The 17,861-nt window shown below is 41.2% G+C and overlaps 1 protein-coding gene across 1 annotated transcript in view; it reads left to right on the top strand.

The window, feature by feature from the left end:
- itga9 (integrin, alpha 9) overlaps window positions 1-17,861 on the top strand; it is a 47,291-nt gene that overhangs the window by 1,683 nt on the left and 27,747 nt on the right. Inside the window, exons 3-15 of the mRNA XM_063875078.1 lie at window positions 843-949; window positions 2,994-3,117; window positions 4,198-4,265; window positions 6,448-6,577; window positions 7,106-7,191; window positions 7,282-7,344; window positions 7,831-7,968; window positions 8,365-8,470; window positions 10,459-10,553; window positions 11,205-11,295; window positions 11,624-11,669; window positions 11,769-11,932; window positions 13,520-13,680. Of these exons, the coding sequence (XP_063731148.1) occupies window positions 843-949; window positions 2,994-3,117; window positions 4,198-4,265; window positions 6,448-6,577; window positions 7,106-7,191; window positions 7,282-7,344; window positions 7,831-7,968; window positions 8,365-8,470; window positions 10,459-10,553; window positions 11,205-11,295; window positions 11,624-11,669; window positions 11,769-11,932; window positions 13,520-13,680 (1,379 nt within the window). The remainder of the gene's footprint in view (window positions 1-842; window positions 950-2,993; window positions 3,118-4,197; window positions 4,266-6,447; window positions 6,578-7,105; window positions 7,192-7,281; window positions 7,345-7,830; window positions 7,969-8,364; window positions 8,471-10,458; window positions 10,554-11,204; window positions 11,296-11,623; window positions 11,670-11,768; window positions 11,933-13,519; window positions 13,681-17,861) is intronic.

The raw sequence follows: 17,861 nt of genomic DNA, 5'->3' as shown, positions 1-17,861 counted from the left end.
ACATTATCAACAGTGAGCGTGTGCTGCTCGTGCTCTGTCAGCCACATGGAGCTCAAAACCAAAGACTGTATGCTCACAACCCTCTGACATAGAAACACTCTACATGCCATTGTGCTGAATCAATTGTCTGCAGGGAGAAAGAGAATAAAACTTGGGGAAGTGAAGATTTGCACATTTCAAAAGAAAAGTTGTAATGTGCCATGGATTCTTGTCTTTTAGTGGCTTTGTTATTTAATTATGTTCATTTTACACTACTACATTTATGCTCTCGTCACTGTTGTTATTACAAAATAGTGCTACAAGGAGCTTTATATTTGTATGTCTGACTTGTTATGCCATTTACTTTGGCTTCAGGAAATTATGATGGGCATTTTTAATTGTTTTTCTGATGTTTAATTGATCAACGTTTTTATCAATTTAGATTACTCAACTATGACTGAAATTCTTAGTTGTAGACCTTAAGTGGTTCTATTTATTTTTGTTGTATCATAAATAAAGGAATATCAGAGAATATGTTGTTATTAGTAATTAACTAATAACAATCAAGTATCAATATAAATAGTAACCTCACATTTCCGGTGTTATTGGACTATGTCTTAATAGATCTTCCTTTTCATTCAGTAAATGGGACATACAGTATTGACTCTATCACCTGAACAGCCTTTTCTAATGTTGGCTCTGTAGCACTTCCACCTGTCAACTACATCGCCTGCACATCCAGCAGAAATAATCCCAGAACATAAAAAGTGAACAATAGCTGAAAAGTAACAAATCACTTACTGCAAGACATCCTCCGTCCAAATGACTTAACATCTTCAAAAAATGCTCTCATTATCTTTCAGGAAACAGGCCAAGGGAGTCGTGTGGGAAGACATGCCAAGGAGACCGCGATGATGAGTGGATGGGGGTCAGCCTGGCCCGCCAGGATAAAGCCAATGGCAAAATACTGGTGAGTTCCGGGACGCAACGCCCAGCTCACATCACCAAATGTCTAATGCAAACCATGCACACTCGTAAAAAGCTGACCTAATTTGACCAACATCATGGTTTCTAATGTCTAACCATAAACTGCGCTATTAAACCACAGCTGCTCTCGACATTACAACCCTTTCTTCTATTGTGTGATGTTCATGATGAAGTAAAAACTGTGCTTTTCTACAGTCAAAGCAGCAACGTCAGGCAGATTTGGAATTTGGCTGTGTGGTTACATAATACTGTGAAACATCTTCCTCCTGTTTGGAGCCAGAAGAGTCAGTGGAACAGGTTTTGGACAAAGTAGATTGTTGTTTGTAAAAAACGAGAGAGGGTTTTAGAGAAACCAGAAGACTAACTAACTTGGCGGTGCTAATCCCAGAGGTGCTTGGCGGAGTATTTGCACATAGATCATAGGGGCAGCTGGCAGAGTTTGTTTAGGCTTCAGCCTCTCGGTGGTGGTCCCGTCCAAGGGCCGCCTTTCATTAAACATTAACTCCCTGCCCTGGTGGTGGGTAGCGAGGAAACCAGTGGCCTCACGGGACAGTTTGAAGGCAACTGATGGAGCGGGCAGCTCTTGAAACACTCGTAACAGGTGTGTGTTTGATACCTGCCGCTGGTTGACCGCCTCCTATGAGAATCTAAGAGATCACAAGAATACCTCATGCAGACATCCAGATAACTGTTTGGCCTCCCAAACCTCAACATGTTGTTAGTTTTTTATACCTCAGTGGAATGTATTGGCATGATTTTTAAACTCGTGGACCAAAATGTGTTCTTGGAGTTGTCAGTCTTCGGCACGACAGCGAAAAGTTTTATAAAAACAAGCTTTGAGCTGCTCAAAGAAAGGTGGTGACTTCACAGAGCTACAGTTTTTTTTGTTCTTTTGTTAAAAAAAATCTGATCTGAATAGACTCACGTTCATGTGCAACGGGAGGGAAGTGGCTGCTCAGCAGATGTGTACAGTGGTGATTTCATCAGTGAGGGCCTTGTTTGTGACCAGCGAGCCTTTTAACTGAACAGGAACATGAAAACTGTGCAAACTCCGACCATAAAAGCCTTCTTTGCTGCCTCAACAGAACTTCTCAGCTGCTGCCAGAGCCCCTTTCTTCGCTGTGTTTATGTCAGCTGATTCTCTTTTTTTTTTAAAGGATCTGCTTCTACTCAAAAAGGACATTTGATGCTGGTATTGCTACTGCTGTTGTCCAAGCTGTCCTTTCAAACATAAGCATTTCTCAGCACAGCATCTTGCTTCCTGACGCCCACAATCTACCCAGCTCTTATATTCATTAAGATTGGCTGTGTGCATGTCTTTGTGTGTATGTGTGTGCCTGAGTAGGGGAGTTAAACAGTGTAAGGGGAAATGAAGTGAACTCTGTCTGCACAGAGGCGTCCATATCCGTCCCCAGAGCCACAGGAGCCCCACCACCATCCCCCCAGGGTGCTAAAGTATTACCATATTTACACATTTATGTGGCCTGATCCAGGCAGAGTTTGAAACATTATATTATCCTGTTTGCCCATCGATCTGTGGAATGTTTAATTTTTCAAAAACACAGCGGCAAAATATTGTTTTGCGCATTGCTCACTGTCAGTTTCAGAAATGTACCCCCTCTTTGAGCAGGAGCATAAGTACATGGGAGCTTGTTCTCTGTCTTTTGATCCCCTGTCTGAACCTTTTTGGCTTTTTCAGCTGGCTGTACGGCCCGGAGGAGCAGTTTTGAAATTAAAATGGTGAAGATTTTTTGCTGCACATTAAATGCTGCACACAGATCTCACAGCGGAGATATTCACACCACAGACCATGGCTGTTATGGTCAGGGGTTATGGATTGGCTTTAGGTCCCCCTCTCATCGACGATCATTTGACAGCCGCAGAGACGCGCTGACTCCAGCTCTGCGAGGAAGGGGCTTAAACAATTAGCGTGGCCGAGGAACGCCTGCCCGTCCGCCTTGAATGTTTGTGTTTACTGCATGGACATGAGTCTTATTTAGTTTTCCGTTCCTGTTTCTCTCTCGCAGGCGTGTGCTCACCGCTGGAAAAACGTCTACTACGACTCAGAGCATATCCTCCCGCACGGGTACTGTTCCATCATTCCTCCAACTCTTCAGGGCAGGACCAAGCCGCTCATCCCTTGCTATGAAGGTACAGTTGATGCACACATTTAAGAAAGTTTCGCCTTTTATTTTAACCCTCAAACTTCTCACATTAGAAGGAAAGAGACACTAGAAAAGGTCAAATGCATTGAAATCGTATTGGTTTGTGTCGACCATTGGGCTCTTGACCCCCTTAATATCAAGCACCGACCCAGATTATGTCCTCATATTGATTTCCCAGAGAAAAAGAAAAACAACATTGGGAGAAAAAAACGAGTTTAGCTTGTTTATCATCTTCTGTGGTTGAGTTTTATCTCAGCAGCCTCTGATTGGTGTTCTGGCTCTAGAGACTAGTAGCAGGAGAGCCTTGAAGTGTGATCCCTCCTCCTCCACCCAACAAAAGTACTTTGGCAGGCGGAGACAGCTCTTACGGGTTTGTTAATCCAAAAATATGAGCATTCTATCCAATGTGGTGCAGTGTTTGAATTCCCTGTGCACCTTTTTGCAAGTAAAACATTTCTGAAAGGTTTAATAATGCCGACTTTTTGTCAGTTCAGGAATTAGGTGCTTTCAAAGAAATACTTTCTTGCAGGGTAGATAAATCAGATTTGTTTATGATTTAAATAAATAAAACCCATTTGTGCTGCCATGTTTTCTTTCTTTGCGCTCTGTCTGCAACACTGCAACTCAAGTTCCTTCTAAAAGATGATGTACTGTATAAAATGATAAGCTGACTCATGCAAATGTGTTCTTCATGTGTTTTAATATGTGGCTATTTATCAAAGCCGGTTTTATACCTTAATTGTCCTCCCAGGTCAGGATTTCACTTCCTTCCGCAACTCTCATTGCCAACAGTTGAGAAGAAGCCAGACTGACTTTGCATGGAAGCTTATTTACAGTGCATCATACGCAGCAGATCCAAACTCAATATTTTTGTAACCTGAGAGCACTGTGTCCCCCCTCCAAGACTTCTCTTTGCACCCCTTCTCCCCGTCTGCTTTCTGGCCCCAGACTCTTTGTGGATGGGACTGGGACTTTGACTAGCTCCATATGGAATGCAGAAAAATCTCCAGTAAATGCTGGCTCGAGCACACAGTGAAATAATTTGTGGTTTGTTTTTTTCTTACAGACTATAAGCAGAAGTATGGGGAAGAGCACGGCTCGTGCCAAGCTGGGATAGCGGGGGTTTTTACGGAGGTCAGTAACAGTGCTTGTTCATCTTCTTAATCCATGTAGTACTCTCTTTCTGTACGTCTCACTGAAGTAGTTGTTTTATTGTCATACAAACTCTGCTGTTTGAGCTTCATAAGTCAATTGACTGTTTGGCAAACACAGCACATCTTCGATAACAGTTTGCATTATTTTCCTGGTGCATACTACTAGAGAGTATCAGTAATCTTACTTGCCGGCTCAGATACTCATTTCTCAACTGCAAGACTTCCGTTGACATCTTTCAGGTTTTATCATTTTCTTCCTCTTTGCTGACATGACTCTCTGGTACATAGTTACCAGCTACCTAAAATAGTGTATATGGCTGAGAGGGATTTATTTTCTGCAAAATGTTTAAGGCCTCAAATAATGTGGAAAATTCTGCCTTCCTATGCCCATGAGTGTTTGTATCAAAGCAGCTAGCTCTCTGCTGATAACTGCTTTCTAAAGTTTCCATAGGAAGGTGCTGTAGGAAAGGCTGCCGTGGCCTCACTTGACCCGGTTTGGTTCCATAAGATAAAACCTTTAACAAAATATACAAGTTTCCTTTGTATCTCTATGGCATAGATGCAGTACTGTATATATTTTGGTCACACATTTATTTTAAAGCAGTGTACAAAGGTGAAGCGTGGGGAGTGAGCCGAAATAGAGACAGAAAAGACTAATAGATTTAACGTATAAATGCTCAAATATAGTTTGACAAGAAAACGAGCATATGAGTAACACTTTTGGAAATGTATATTGAACCAGTTTAGACATTATGTGTTCCAAGCATTTATCATTATAATTCTTTCCTGATGTGGTGGTGCATGAGCGGCATTTTCAGGTCCTTTTCAACTGTCTGATTACAGTTACACTCAGATTGGGAGGTTCAGCAAAGTACAGTGGACTGTAAGTGACTTAAAAATGTGTTCTCAGAGCATAGCTGTGTTCTCAGGGGGAAAATATTCCCAGAAAGTGTCTAATGAAAAGTCCATGTCAATTGTGCAGTTTTTCTAAAATGTAAGCTTCTTGGCCCAGCGCTAATATCTAAATACTGGAACTGTAAACAACTAGGAAAGCTCTTAAAAACATGTTTTCATCATACTTTTAAGTAGCAGAAATAGAAGCTCCAATCATTTTGTGGTTATCCAATGTTTGGATTTTCTGCTGTTCTCTGTTTATTGTCACTGTAAACTTAATATCTTGTTTTGGAATTTCGGACGGACAAAACAAGACCTTTGAAGATGTTCGTTTGGGCTGTGGGAAAATGTGATGGATATATTCCACTATTTTCTCTACAAATACAATTGAGTTTAATTGATAAAGAACATAATCATTAATCCCAGCCTTCAGCTCTCCGTTTACTCACTTAAGTGTACATTGACATGCAAGACGTGAACATGAGACTTGCATAACAGAGTGAAGATCACACTTATACAGTCACACATGTGGCTTTGCTTTTTAAAATGGTTCTCCTTTCACAGATACTAAAAATGGGATAATTTCACATGATCCTCCTGTCTGCCTGTTTGAAGTCCAAAAGGGAAATCATTACAATATTTTTTTGGGGAACGCCAGAGTTGATCTGTTAAAGATTTTGAACAACCCCACTTTGAAAGAATCTGAGGAATTTAAATAAAAAATGTCCAACTGTTTAACCTTATCCTTGTCTGAACCATGGTGCCCAGATGTTGGACATTAAAGCTCAGGGGGATGTTGACCTTCTTTGTGAGGTCTCTATTGTCTGTGCTGTTCAGTTTGTTTGGGTCCTCAGTGGTGACTATACATCCTCTGAGACAGATTACGTCAGAACATAATAAAGTGAAAACCAGGACTCAGCAATGGCTTCGCTTTTAGTGCAGCCGAGCAGAGCACCTTAATTGTCTTGCTCTGGTCCCTTTAATAGCCATGAAGCATCACAACAAAAAGCTGTGAACAACTTATTTTACAGCTGTCAATTCAGCCTGTGCTCTGAATTCCTCCTCACATCAAAGGAGGCAGCTTCATCTCGCGTGTCGTTCTGACATGTGGTCGAGATCAGATATCGCAAACCAGTCTGTGGCCGTTGGTTAACCAGACGTTCACCCAGCAGCCTTTTTTTTTTTTTTGTGCTCCTCTTCTCTGCAGCAGGCTTTAGCTATGCCGACAGAAGGTGAATCACTGACATGAATGTGGCTTTTATTTTCAGGAGCTGGTGGTGATGGGGGCACCGGGGTCGTACTACTGGACTGGGACCATCAAGGTCTACAACCTGACCTCTGACACTTTCTACAGCCCCAACAAAGAAGATGTGGACTCACACAGATACAGCTACCTAGGTGAGAGCCGTATAATGGCCATCAGTTTTAGTGGTGTGAGAAAACACTGAACCACTGGAATATCACACTATTGTATATTACCATAATGATTTTAATTAATATTTTAAAACACAAACAGTCTCTATATACAATAAAACTGTTGGATACCATTTTATTTTATTTATTTTATTTGGGTCCCTAAAGAATCCTGCAACCCATTTGTAGTTGTTTATATTTCTTTAAATCAGATAAAGGGTATAGGCAAATATGAATGTATTTGCTGATATTGCACATAAATTCCTACAGATCTGATTCTGAAAAAAGTCAGATTTACTCTATATTTACTTTTATATTGTGGTGTAGTCTTTAACCTATGACAGCTTTTCTCATATTAGGTATTACAAATCACAATTTATCCCCTTGCGTATGGCAGATATGGAATTGTACCCCCTTTATCATGAAACCGTTTATCCAGCTCTTTGATTGGGTTTAATGTCAAATATATCAATGCAAAATAATTAAAACTGATTTTTATATACGTGTCTCCAGGCTATGCAGTCACTGCTGGACACTTCTCCTCCCCTCATGTGATAGACATCGCTGCAGGAGCGCCTCAGCACAGCGGCAGTGGAAAAGTAGGGACTTTTACCATTGTTTTATTTCCAGCAGTTGAGTTCAAATCCTCTGGTGTTTCTCACTTCACTGATTTCTTTTCTCCCGCACAGGTTTACATTTTCAAAATGGACGGCGCGTCTTTGGTGAAGAGTTTTCAAGCCTCAGGGAAAATGGTATGAGCTCAGATGTGGTCCTATATTCCTCCAGAGGTTCCTGACATTTCTGTTTTCAATCATTACGCAGCATAGGTTGAGGCTATTGTCATACTATACGACCATATTTTACGTAAACTAATCTGTCCCAGGGATCGTGTAGTTGATTCTTGCGATGCGTTGCACACACGCTACTCTGATTACTTTGTTGTCAGAACTGCACTGTTTATATCTGCCTCAAGTGTATAGACAGCATCAGTGATTTAAAGAAGGAATAACCTTTGCCAGAAACCAAAGCAAGGGAGGTAGCTAACCCTTTCCATTCAGAGTAAATAAAATAAAGTCAGGGTGGCTTTAAGACATAAGTTGTGTAAATATTACTTTAATGCTGCTTTAGATATAAAAAGAGAAGTAAATCCAGTCAGAACGTGATTCATATGTCAATGGTATGAAGTGAAGAAGTGTCTGTGATCTGACCCATTGCTCTGTGGCTCGGCTTGGTTCCAGATGGGCTCTTACTTTGGCTCCTCATTGTGTGCAGTTGATCTGAACCAGGACGGCCTGTCGGACCTGCTGGTGGGGGCACCCATGCACAGCCAGCTCCGGGACGAGGGCCAGGTGTCTGTGTACCTCAGCAAGGGCAATGTGAGTGGGATCCGTGGGTCAATGGGAACATGAGAGAATAACTTTCAGATTTATTTGACCACAGTATGTCCGTGTTTCTATAACTTTATTATTGTCTACAGTATGTATTCTAGCTCATGGTCATGTATGATTTCTTTCTGACCATGTTTGTTATCATGACAGTAGAATAAAACAGAGTAGCATTGTGCGACCAACCCTATTTAACTGACCAAGACTAGAGTTTCTGTTGGTACGTGCTGTATTTATAAGTTATTGCGGATCTGTTTTGTTGTTAAATTGTTTGGATATTAGCCAGATTAACCAAAGTCGAGGCACAACAACTTAACTGCAGCGGCATGTCTTTTTTTTCTTATGCCTGTTCTGTTAATAAACTGTCTTGCTGCCCTCTTTTTTCAGGGGGTGATGGAGGAATACGCTGTACTGAGCGGTGACAACGCTTTCAATGCACACTTTGGAGAATGCATTGCTGCAATCGGAGACATAGATGACGATGGGTATCAAGGTCAGTAATGTAATAACCATTAAAACTGCCTGCTTTTTATTTTGAATGTTTATATATCTGTGTAACTAAGATTGATTGTCTGAAACTATTTGAATGTTGCATTATTCTGAGCAAATGTAGGAGTTGTTGGGTTATATATTGCATTATATAGCTGTATTGTGTTAAATATGATTACTTTATATTATTATAAATGTCTTTGAACTTTTTGTATTTCCAACTGGGAATAAATAGAGAAACTGAAAATAGTGTTTTCCAACCTGTGGGTTGGGATTTCTTCAGTGGGTCACTACATAAATCAGAAAGGTGGTAAGATGATTAATGGGAAAGGAAGGAAGAAAATATACAGTTATTTCTTAGTTTTTCTGTGAATGTTGGATAGTATTTCCTCTTTGAGCTGTAAACAGTAATTCAATAACACAACCTGAGAAGTTTTACTGCTCATGACTGATATCCGACATCTGAACATGTGACAAGGGGTCACAAGGGGCACTGCTCTTCTTTAAGGGAAGACCTGATCACTCACTCACGACCACACTGTGGGTTAAACATGTGTTAGTGCTGTACAGTAGTGTGGTTGACCCTTTTTACAGCCGTGCCACAAGTTTCAAGAATGACTTCCTACTTGCAGGCAGCCACTGTTTTTAATTAGTTTCACTATGCTATGAAACCTAAATCCCTGTTTGAGACACACGCACACAGTAATAGGTAGTCATTATGTTATTGTTGAAGTGTATTTGTTGTTGTTTATTGATACATTATGAGCAGAAAGTCATTCTGACTATGAATCAGCTCGTGCAAAATAAAACAACAACCAAAACAACAAACCAAAATGTTGATTTCCTGTTGTATCTCAGATTTCAGAGTCCTTGAATGCACCAAAAGAACAGTCTTTAAATGTGAAAGTTCTGCTAATTCCCTTAACCCTACACCGTCTGTAGGCATGTTAACTGTTTACAACCATGGAGCCACTGGTGAAAGGTCAGAAATAAGAGGGCGGTCGTGTTTTTATAGGTTTCATTCTTGTAATGGTCCTCCAGTGGTCCATGAATCTTAATCCAGGCACTTTTCTATAGTATTCAGGGCTTTAGTAATGTAACAAAGCTATTTCCTCTGTCATTTGGTGAGCAATAAAGTCACACAGTTTATATTCCCCACAGCAGCCCACAAGCAAATGTTGGCTAGTTGAGATTCTTAGATGCAACAGAACCTCGCATTTTGTTTTGATTAGCCTGCAGTGAGGGGGCTCTTTACAAAATATTGCTCTCTCTCGCCTCATTTGTGCAAGGTCATCCAGATGTACACACACATATTTTCATGCCTGTTGGTTTGCCTTTGTGGCCCGACTTGGCGTCCCATTCACACTTGAGGCTGGAAGCTGCTGCCCGGTTTCATCTTCGTGTGAGATATGCCTCGAGGCTTGCAGCCTGGCACAAAGTGTGCATGTGTTTTTTTGCGGCGAAAGATGGCAGCTGGGAAACATAACTCATCTTGTAACTCGTCGCTCTTGGATTGTCAAAGCTTGCTCGCTGAGGGAACATTATTTACGAGCAAACTGCTACCATTTAATTAAAAAAAACTACTGTAGAAATTAAAATACACATTTGGTATTCACCATAATAAGTTCATTATTGGGTTTTATTGACTGAACAAGTGCCACCTATTTTACCATTTCTGCTTTGGTATGCCTAGCCACATGGCAAGGAAGTGTTTTGATTTATAAAAAGAAAGTTTATATATGGACTCTCTGTGGAAATGGGATAAGGAGTCATCGTTTCAGGGATGTTGCCAGCACTTTATAGCCTTGTTTCCACTCTCTCAGTTTTTATGGCCATTAACAACACATGATTGTCTATTAAGACTCGTACTGTAACAGCTTGTTTCCCAGGGTTAATGAAAGCTTTTGTACACATTCACAAACACAAGGTTATGTATGTTCCCATTCATTTATTTGCAGACTTTTCACACAAACACTGTTTGTCCTGTTTCAGATGTAGCCATAGGTGCACCTAAAGAGGATGACTATGGAGGGGCAGTGTACATCTATCATGGGGATGCCACAGGAATCATCAGCAAATACTCCATCGTAAGCACTCTTCCAAACTCTTCTTACACAAAGGAATATCTCAATCTGATTCTTTTACCCCTCACTTTAGTTGCACTATTTTCTTTCTAGCTTCACCAACGCTTGCTTCATTTGTTTATGAAACCCATGTGTGCACCTTGTGTGTCGAGCTGTTGAAGTAGCTGAGTAATGTGTGGTTGTAAGTGGTGATGTAGCATTGGGAATACATGGAAAACCTAAGTTTCTCTGAATGAGTAGCAAGCGCTTCTTTTTTGTTAGTGACTAAACAGTGTTTTAAATGTTAAGGAACTCGTTCAAAATATGAATTTAGCCTCTGTAAAAGATAAACCAATTCAACTACCACCATATCTTAAGTTGGCAAAGTTCATGTTATCTATTTTATCCGTACAAACATATGTTTTTAGCTATGTGCTGTATTTTATTTTTCATCGGGTGTAGTTGATAGGTGTATTTTTTAACCCTGGAGCGTGCCAGGCTAGCTGTTTCCCTGTTTTGCCAGCTTAAATGCTAAGCTAACAAATGCATTACTTATTTTAAATCTGTGGAAACAAAAGTTATTCATCTATGAAAAACAAAGCCAGAAGAAAAACAAACCATACAATGTGCTTCTTTTTCCATGCTTTTTTGAAGACTGGTATCATCTGTTTTCAGAAACTGTCTGGGCGCAGTGTGAGCCCTGGTCTGCAGATGTTTGGCCAGTCAATCTCAGGCAATGTGGACATGGATGGCAATGGATACACAGGTACGTTCATAACAGACTGGTTGAAGGCTTATCCACATCAGGGTAATAAGATCAAAACACCAAATTGGAAAGGATTGGACTATTTCACATTGGATGTTTCGCCCTTTTTGACTACCTTTCTGTTGCAACAGCAGCGCAAAGACTCGTGATAGAGGCATCTTGTTTACTGCATTCCACAGCTGATATTCAGACTTAGCCAGCGAGTCAGTTTAAGACCTCTGTGCATTGTTTTGGATTTGCAGGTGTAAATAGCGCTGTCAGCAGATATTACATAATGATGTCTTGTTTTTGGCTTTCCAATAATATCATGTTCGTGTTTTTGTTGCAGATGTCACTGTTGGAGCTTTTATGTCAGATAGCGTGGTGCTGCTGAGGTGAGTGACTCATGCTCTATGATTTATTTCTCCTTCAGAGTTGTTTTAATGTCCAGTCTTTCCCACACTGCGTTCTTGTGTTGGTCAATGTGGTTGTAGGACCCGGCCTGTCATTACAGTGGATGTCTCCATCTTCCTGCCTGTCTCCATCAACATATCAGTGCCGCAGTGCCACGAAGGCCACCAGAATATCCAGCACCTGAACTGCTTCAATCTCACCGTCTGCATGCGCTTCAGGGGGAGACAGCTGCCCGGACAGATAGGTGAGGACAAATCCTGACAAGAGACCTTCATAAAAGTTGTCATTCTACATTAAAAGGGAACATAAACTTCCTTCTTCACTGATAAAACTTGCACAGATCCCACTGAAAGAAAAACATATACCAAAGAGTAGCCTAGCTAAAAAGAGAACACATATACATAACATCTACCACTGAGAAAAACGAACTACACTTGTTTTCTTTAAAGTCAGAATAAACCACACCAGCCTAAAACACCTAAAAAAATAGTCATTCATATGTTGTCTCTAATTTTTCTTTATCCATAAAACCAGGAATATAGGATCTACAATCTGTGTTGTTTTTTACTGAGTTGTTGTATTTTTTGGCATCCAAGCATAAAGTTAAAGTAACTTCCTTGAGTTTCTTAACTTTGTTTGTTTTTTGTGTGATTGGTGTTAATCCCATGGAGTGTTTTTTGGTCGTCTGGTGAAACCAGTGCTCCTTGAACTTTTGGTGTTTATTCAAATGGTGAAACTTTGTAAACACAACAATGCTGAAAAACTCCCCGCGTCGCTAGGACTTGGTCAGTGTGGTAAGCCTTTGGCCTGTCCGTGTGTTTGGCTGAAAGTTAAACTTACTCTTGGGTGCGGTACCTGTTTAGTGCTGAGGTGCAGTCCTGTCCTAGTGTTTGGGTGTGGTCATTTATGGCCCCCCTAGGGGAGCAGGAGCCCTGTCGTTACATAATGACTACGTCCTGGCTCCCAGCAATAAGGCCTCTCTGTTTAGCCTTCTGGCGAACATCATGGAAAGTGCAACACTGTGTGTTTGGTGACTCCCTTAATGAAACCTTCCTTTGCCTCCTCTGGGGTGAGCTCATGGTGTAGCCTCTGTTGGAGGGGGGAAACAGTAGACTTTGGTCCGACTGGAGTGTGTTGACACCCTTCCCGCTGTTTTACCATCTGTGACACCCTCTTGATGCAAATACTACAGACTGAGGCTGATTCATTCAGAGAAACAGGTTTGACCAGAGGCCCATATATGGTTTCCTCAGGAAGTGTTGGTAATGTTTGCTTCATGCTTATGATTTCTTAATTTAAATAGACTTGAAGTTGTTCTGTGTCTCAGTCACAAAGCCAATGGGGGAATCAGCATGAATGTAGTTACTGTATGTTTTCCTTCACAGTAATGGTCCTGCCCCACCAGCTGGAAAAATAATTCCTTGTTAATTGTAAAATATTGGCACAACAAGGCTGTTTTAATGTATAAATCAGAATCCGATAAAGACATCTTCTCATTTGTCCCCCAAATAATAGATTTCAAAGCCAGTGCTAAATGAGTGTTAATGAAGCAAACCTATAAGCACTTCATTTAATCTACTGACGTTCAAAACTGTTTTCACTTGGAACAAAGGGCTTTTGTTAAATTCATGAAATATCAGATGATTTGACCACAAAATTTCAAACATTTTGTAATCTTCCCACTGATACACATCCATAAGCGATAATTCATTTTTACCCATGTTTGATGGAAGTCACCACAAAACCAAACCGTGCATATTTGAAGATTTCCTCAAGATTATCTTTCCTTGAAGAACCATAGCTAACAGTTTTTCTATCTATCTATTTTCAGAGTTGCTGTATAACTTGACAGCTGATATGGATAAGCGACAGAAGAGCCAGCCTTCCCGGGTCTACTTCACTCAGAGCGGATCTCAGATCAGCCAGATCAGCCAGAAGCTCAGCTTGGAAATAAACAGGGAGGAGTGCCAGCGCTACACTGCCTACGTTAAGGTAAGATGGGATTTTCTGGTTTTAGCGCTGTTTTTTTAAGGTTTCCATGTGCTGCTCATGTCCTCAGCTGATCTCTCTGCTGATTTCACACAACCTCAGGCACTCTGACCCTGCGATGTTGATGTGTGGGACAAGTTATTTACTTATGTGGTTTGTTATTATTACTTATCTTTGTACAGTATGTGGCTTTTGGTTAGAGAGTAGAAGTTCTTACGGTTCCAACTTAAGTGTTTAGACAGATGACTAGAGGAACATTAACGTCAAGTTAAATTAAAGGGCGACACATATCTGATGTGTGAACTGTGACTGCTACAGGCTACGGATCAGCAGCTTCCGCTGTCACCCCGCTGGTTGAGGTTAAAGGTAACAGTAAGGCGCTTGATGGTTCGTGGAACCATGCTGCTCAAGTGTGAGTCTGCAGAAACTGACAGAAACAGGAAACAAAGTGTCCTTTGTCATCGCATAGTCCCTCTATTGTGTTCCTCCTTGATTTAGCCATATAGCCACGGAAAGGGGTCCTCGTCCTCAGGGCACCATCCATGTTTCACCTCCTCTAATGCAGAGGCCCACAGCGGGCCTGTAAACTTCACTGGCATTCTTAACTGTGCTCTCCAGGCGCTTTCACCGTGGGAGGCTGAGCTGCTGACCAAGGGGGGCTGTCATTACCACGCCTGCCTCTCTTCCTTCGACCGTTCAGACTGTAATTAGTGCGTAGCACACAGAGCATTTGCGGCAATAATCACTTTTAATGTATCACAACATGGACATTACAGTTATCAAGGTTAACTCAATGCAAATGGTATGTGCTTATCCAGGCTTTTCAGTAAACCCAGCTGACATTTTAAATGTAATTTCAACTTGCAGAACATTAACAGAAAGCTAAGACACATAAAGTAGTATTTCTGCCCAAGCAAATCAGACATTTCAACACTTGAAACAAACATCTTAAGGTCTTTGTGGGCGGGTGAGTGAATTATCACTCAGGAGTTCGTAGCTGCCACATATCTGTGGCATCTCTCTAGTTGCGAGATAAACACAGTTATACTTTAAGTGCAGTTCATCAGGCCAGATTTTATTTCTTGGACGACTCGTATTTTGCAGCTGAAGGTACTTCTCGATGAAATAAAACTTTGATGTTGTTACAGGAATAGTTCATTTTTAGGAACATTTTGGGAAGCATTGTTGTGGGTTTAATACGGGTTATGTGCAGAACCTTTTCTTGGACCAGTGCTGTAACTTTAAGTCATCACATTTACGTTAAACTTTTTCGCAGTTTGTGCGTACAGGATATAATGTGTTGATTAGAGGCCTTTAAAGGTGCTGCTCATAGAAGGATATTTTTCACCTTTGAACAAAACCTATATCCTGGCTCCAGGTCATTATAGGATATGAGAATTGTATCGACCCACTCCTGTGACTCTTAGCAAAAACTGTTTTGTGAAGTGTGTTTCCAAAAATGTCAATATAACAGTTGACAGACACATTAAGTATTTCGTCTGTAGGAATATTTGGATTGGCTTTGCTAAGGTGTGAAGTGCAGCCCGGTTGCCCCTCTAGCTGCATGGATTATTATTTTTCCTCTATATGTGGCCACAAACTCCACCTGATCAGCAGCTAAAATAAGAAGTGAGATTCCCAAAGCAAAAAGCCACACAGGACGTGAAGGTGTGGTGCACAAATTACAACTCCACCGAACTGTTTAGAGTCTAAATGTCCTTAGATACGAGTGGAAAGTAAAGGGGACAGAGATAAGCACCTAGCATGATAACTGTCTGTCAGGAGCCTCCATCATCATGTATGTCAAGACTCACCATAATCAGGGGTGATCTGGCTCCACTCTGATGGCTGTAGTCTGCCTGACCAATCGCATCATTTATCTTCCTCATGTGTCTGCCCACATGAGCCAGTCCTCCCGTTCCCCAGAAGAGGTATGCTAATGGGAACCAGCTGGTTGCACGGCTGCATCCTCACCCCGCCCCATCCTTCTCACAGCTAAAAAACACGGGGAACACACAGGACTGAGGCTGGCGTCACAGCATGGTGCTGCCTGGGCTGCTGTTGTGTCAACTGGAGCTGCATGCTGGCGCTGCTGATGGAAAACCCTCGCGTTAGGGTTGATTGCTCGAGCCGATACATGTGGTTCTGCTGGATGACGGCCATGAGCTATTCTGAGCCACTCTCGCGTTTTTAACGGCCCTGACCATCTGTCGACCCCATTTGTTGACTTTATAACTAATACAAACAATTTTTAAGGACCTCAGTTAACGGCTTAACATAATAAGGCGCTGCTAAAGTTGTGTTTGTTCTACTTAATGTACTGTACTTGCAGCAACTGGACTGAATCAGAAAATTTCCACCATCTGAAGTCATGTTAAAACTGGACCGGCCACTGAGTAAATCATGCAGTGTTGAGAACACAAAGGCCCAACTGGAGTTATTTGGAGACTACAGAATACAGAAGCTAATAGTTCACATTTTTTTTCAAAAGTTATTGTTCCTGAAATTGTGCAAGTCTTTCATGTTGATCATTTTAAGTATGTTTTTATTGGCATCGAGGTACAGCATACCAGCCCTCCAGATGGTCTTTGTTTGGGTCTTTTTAGCTAAATAAACTCCATGCAGGCTTTTTCTCGAGTTGCACTTCACATTTAGGTAGGGAAAACAGTTCCTCGCAGTGATGTCTGATGAATGATTAGGGTGTGGATGACCATAGGTGCTGTGTGCGTGAGAGGGCAATGAGTCATTTTACAAGAAAACCACCGACTTTACGCAGGAATTCTTCAGTTTGATGTGTTGCATTAAGTCATTTCAAACAATTGGTATGTTATCCTTCTGCGGTATAGTAGTGTCTGGAGTTGTAGTAAAATAGCTTGAAGATATTTGGGTATTATTAAGTGCAACATGATGCCTCAGGAATTTTACTTTAGTAAAGAGGCATCAAAGAGAGAAAACTGGAGCAGTGCAAATATTTGTGAAGCAGTTTTACTTTTAATTGTTGGGGTTTTTCTCTCAACACGGCATGTCTTGAATGCCTTGAGGCAATCATTTTCAATGTGGCATAAAAGTCCACTTAAAAGTTGTTCAGCAAAAGTCACTGTGACTTCACAAAATGCGTGTTTTGCCATGACTCAAAAGTTAATGATTATGACACTTTCCGACACATGTCCAAAAAGATAAGATGATCAGGACAAACAGGAGGAAGGAGAAGAAATGATATGAGGCTCCGAGAAGAAGTCCACAAGAGGAAAGGAAATTCCTAACTGGAACACGTAAAAGGGAGCACATTACTCCCATTTTAGCCTCCCTCCACTGGCTGCCTGTGCATTTTAGAGTCCGTTTTAAGATTATTTTATTTGTTTTTAAATCTTTAAATGGTCTCGCCCGTCTTACCTCTCTGAGCTGCTCCATCCTTACACTCCTGCTCGGTGCCTCAGGTCAGCTGATCAGCTGCTCCTGGAGTTACCAAGGCCTAAACGGAAGCTCAGAGGGGATAGAGCCTTTTCCGCTGCCGGTCCTAATCTGTGGAATGACCTCCCATTGCACATTAGACAAGCCCCTTCACTGCCCATTTTGAAAACTCGTCTCAAAACCCATTTCTATTCCTTGGCTTTTAACCCAGCATGAGACTCTGTTTCTGTATTTGTTTCATTGGTCTTGTTGTTTTGATATTGTTATTGATTTTTTATTGTTGTTTTTATATTGTTTTTGTGTTTTGTGCTAGGTGTTTTTATCCATGTGCAGCACTTTGTTTCAGCTGCGGCTGTTTTTAAAGGGCTTTATAAATAAAGTTGATTGATTGAGTTGATAGAAGTGATGATTCTTTGAACAGACGCGAACGTGAAAACTACAACTGGTTGACATAGGCTTACAATGAGCAACTGTCTGTAACTCCAGTTGATCCTGATTATGATGCTGAGTACAATGTACTGTGGGTGTCGTAGGGATGGCAAGTTGAAAAGTCACCAGGGCAGCCATAAAGACACTTTGTACAGTCACGCTGGTGAATCTTTTAGGCTGTACTGAGAAATGCCAGAGGATACCCAAAGACATAAGAATCCAGGATCTGGGAACCCTGGATTGCTGCGTTCAATTTGAAGGCGATCCATCTTAAATACGTTGATGTATTTCATTCTGGACACATGTTGGAGATTGATTGGTATTACCATCCATAAAGCCACACT

This window comes from Eleginops maclovinus, chromosome 22 (assembly GCF_036324505.1).
Source record: "Eleginops maclovinus isolate JMC-PN-2008 ecotype Puerto Natales chromosome 22, JC_Emac_rtc_rv5, whole genome shotgun sequence".
Taxonomy (NCBI): Eukaryota; Metazoa; Chordata; class Actinopteri; order Perciformes; family Eleginopidae; genus Eleginops; species Eleginops maclovinus.
Note: the sequence above shows the minus strand (reverse complement) of the source record. Positions and strands in the feature narration are given on the sequence as shown.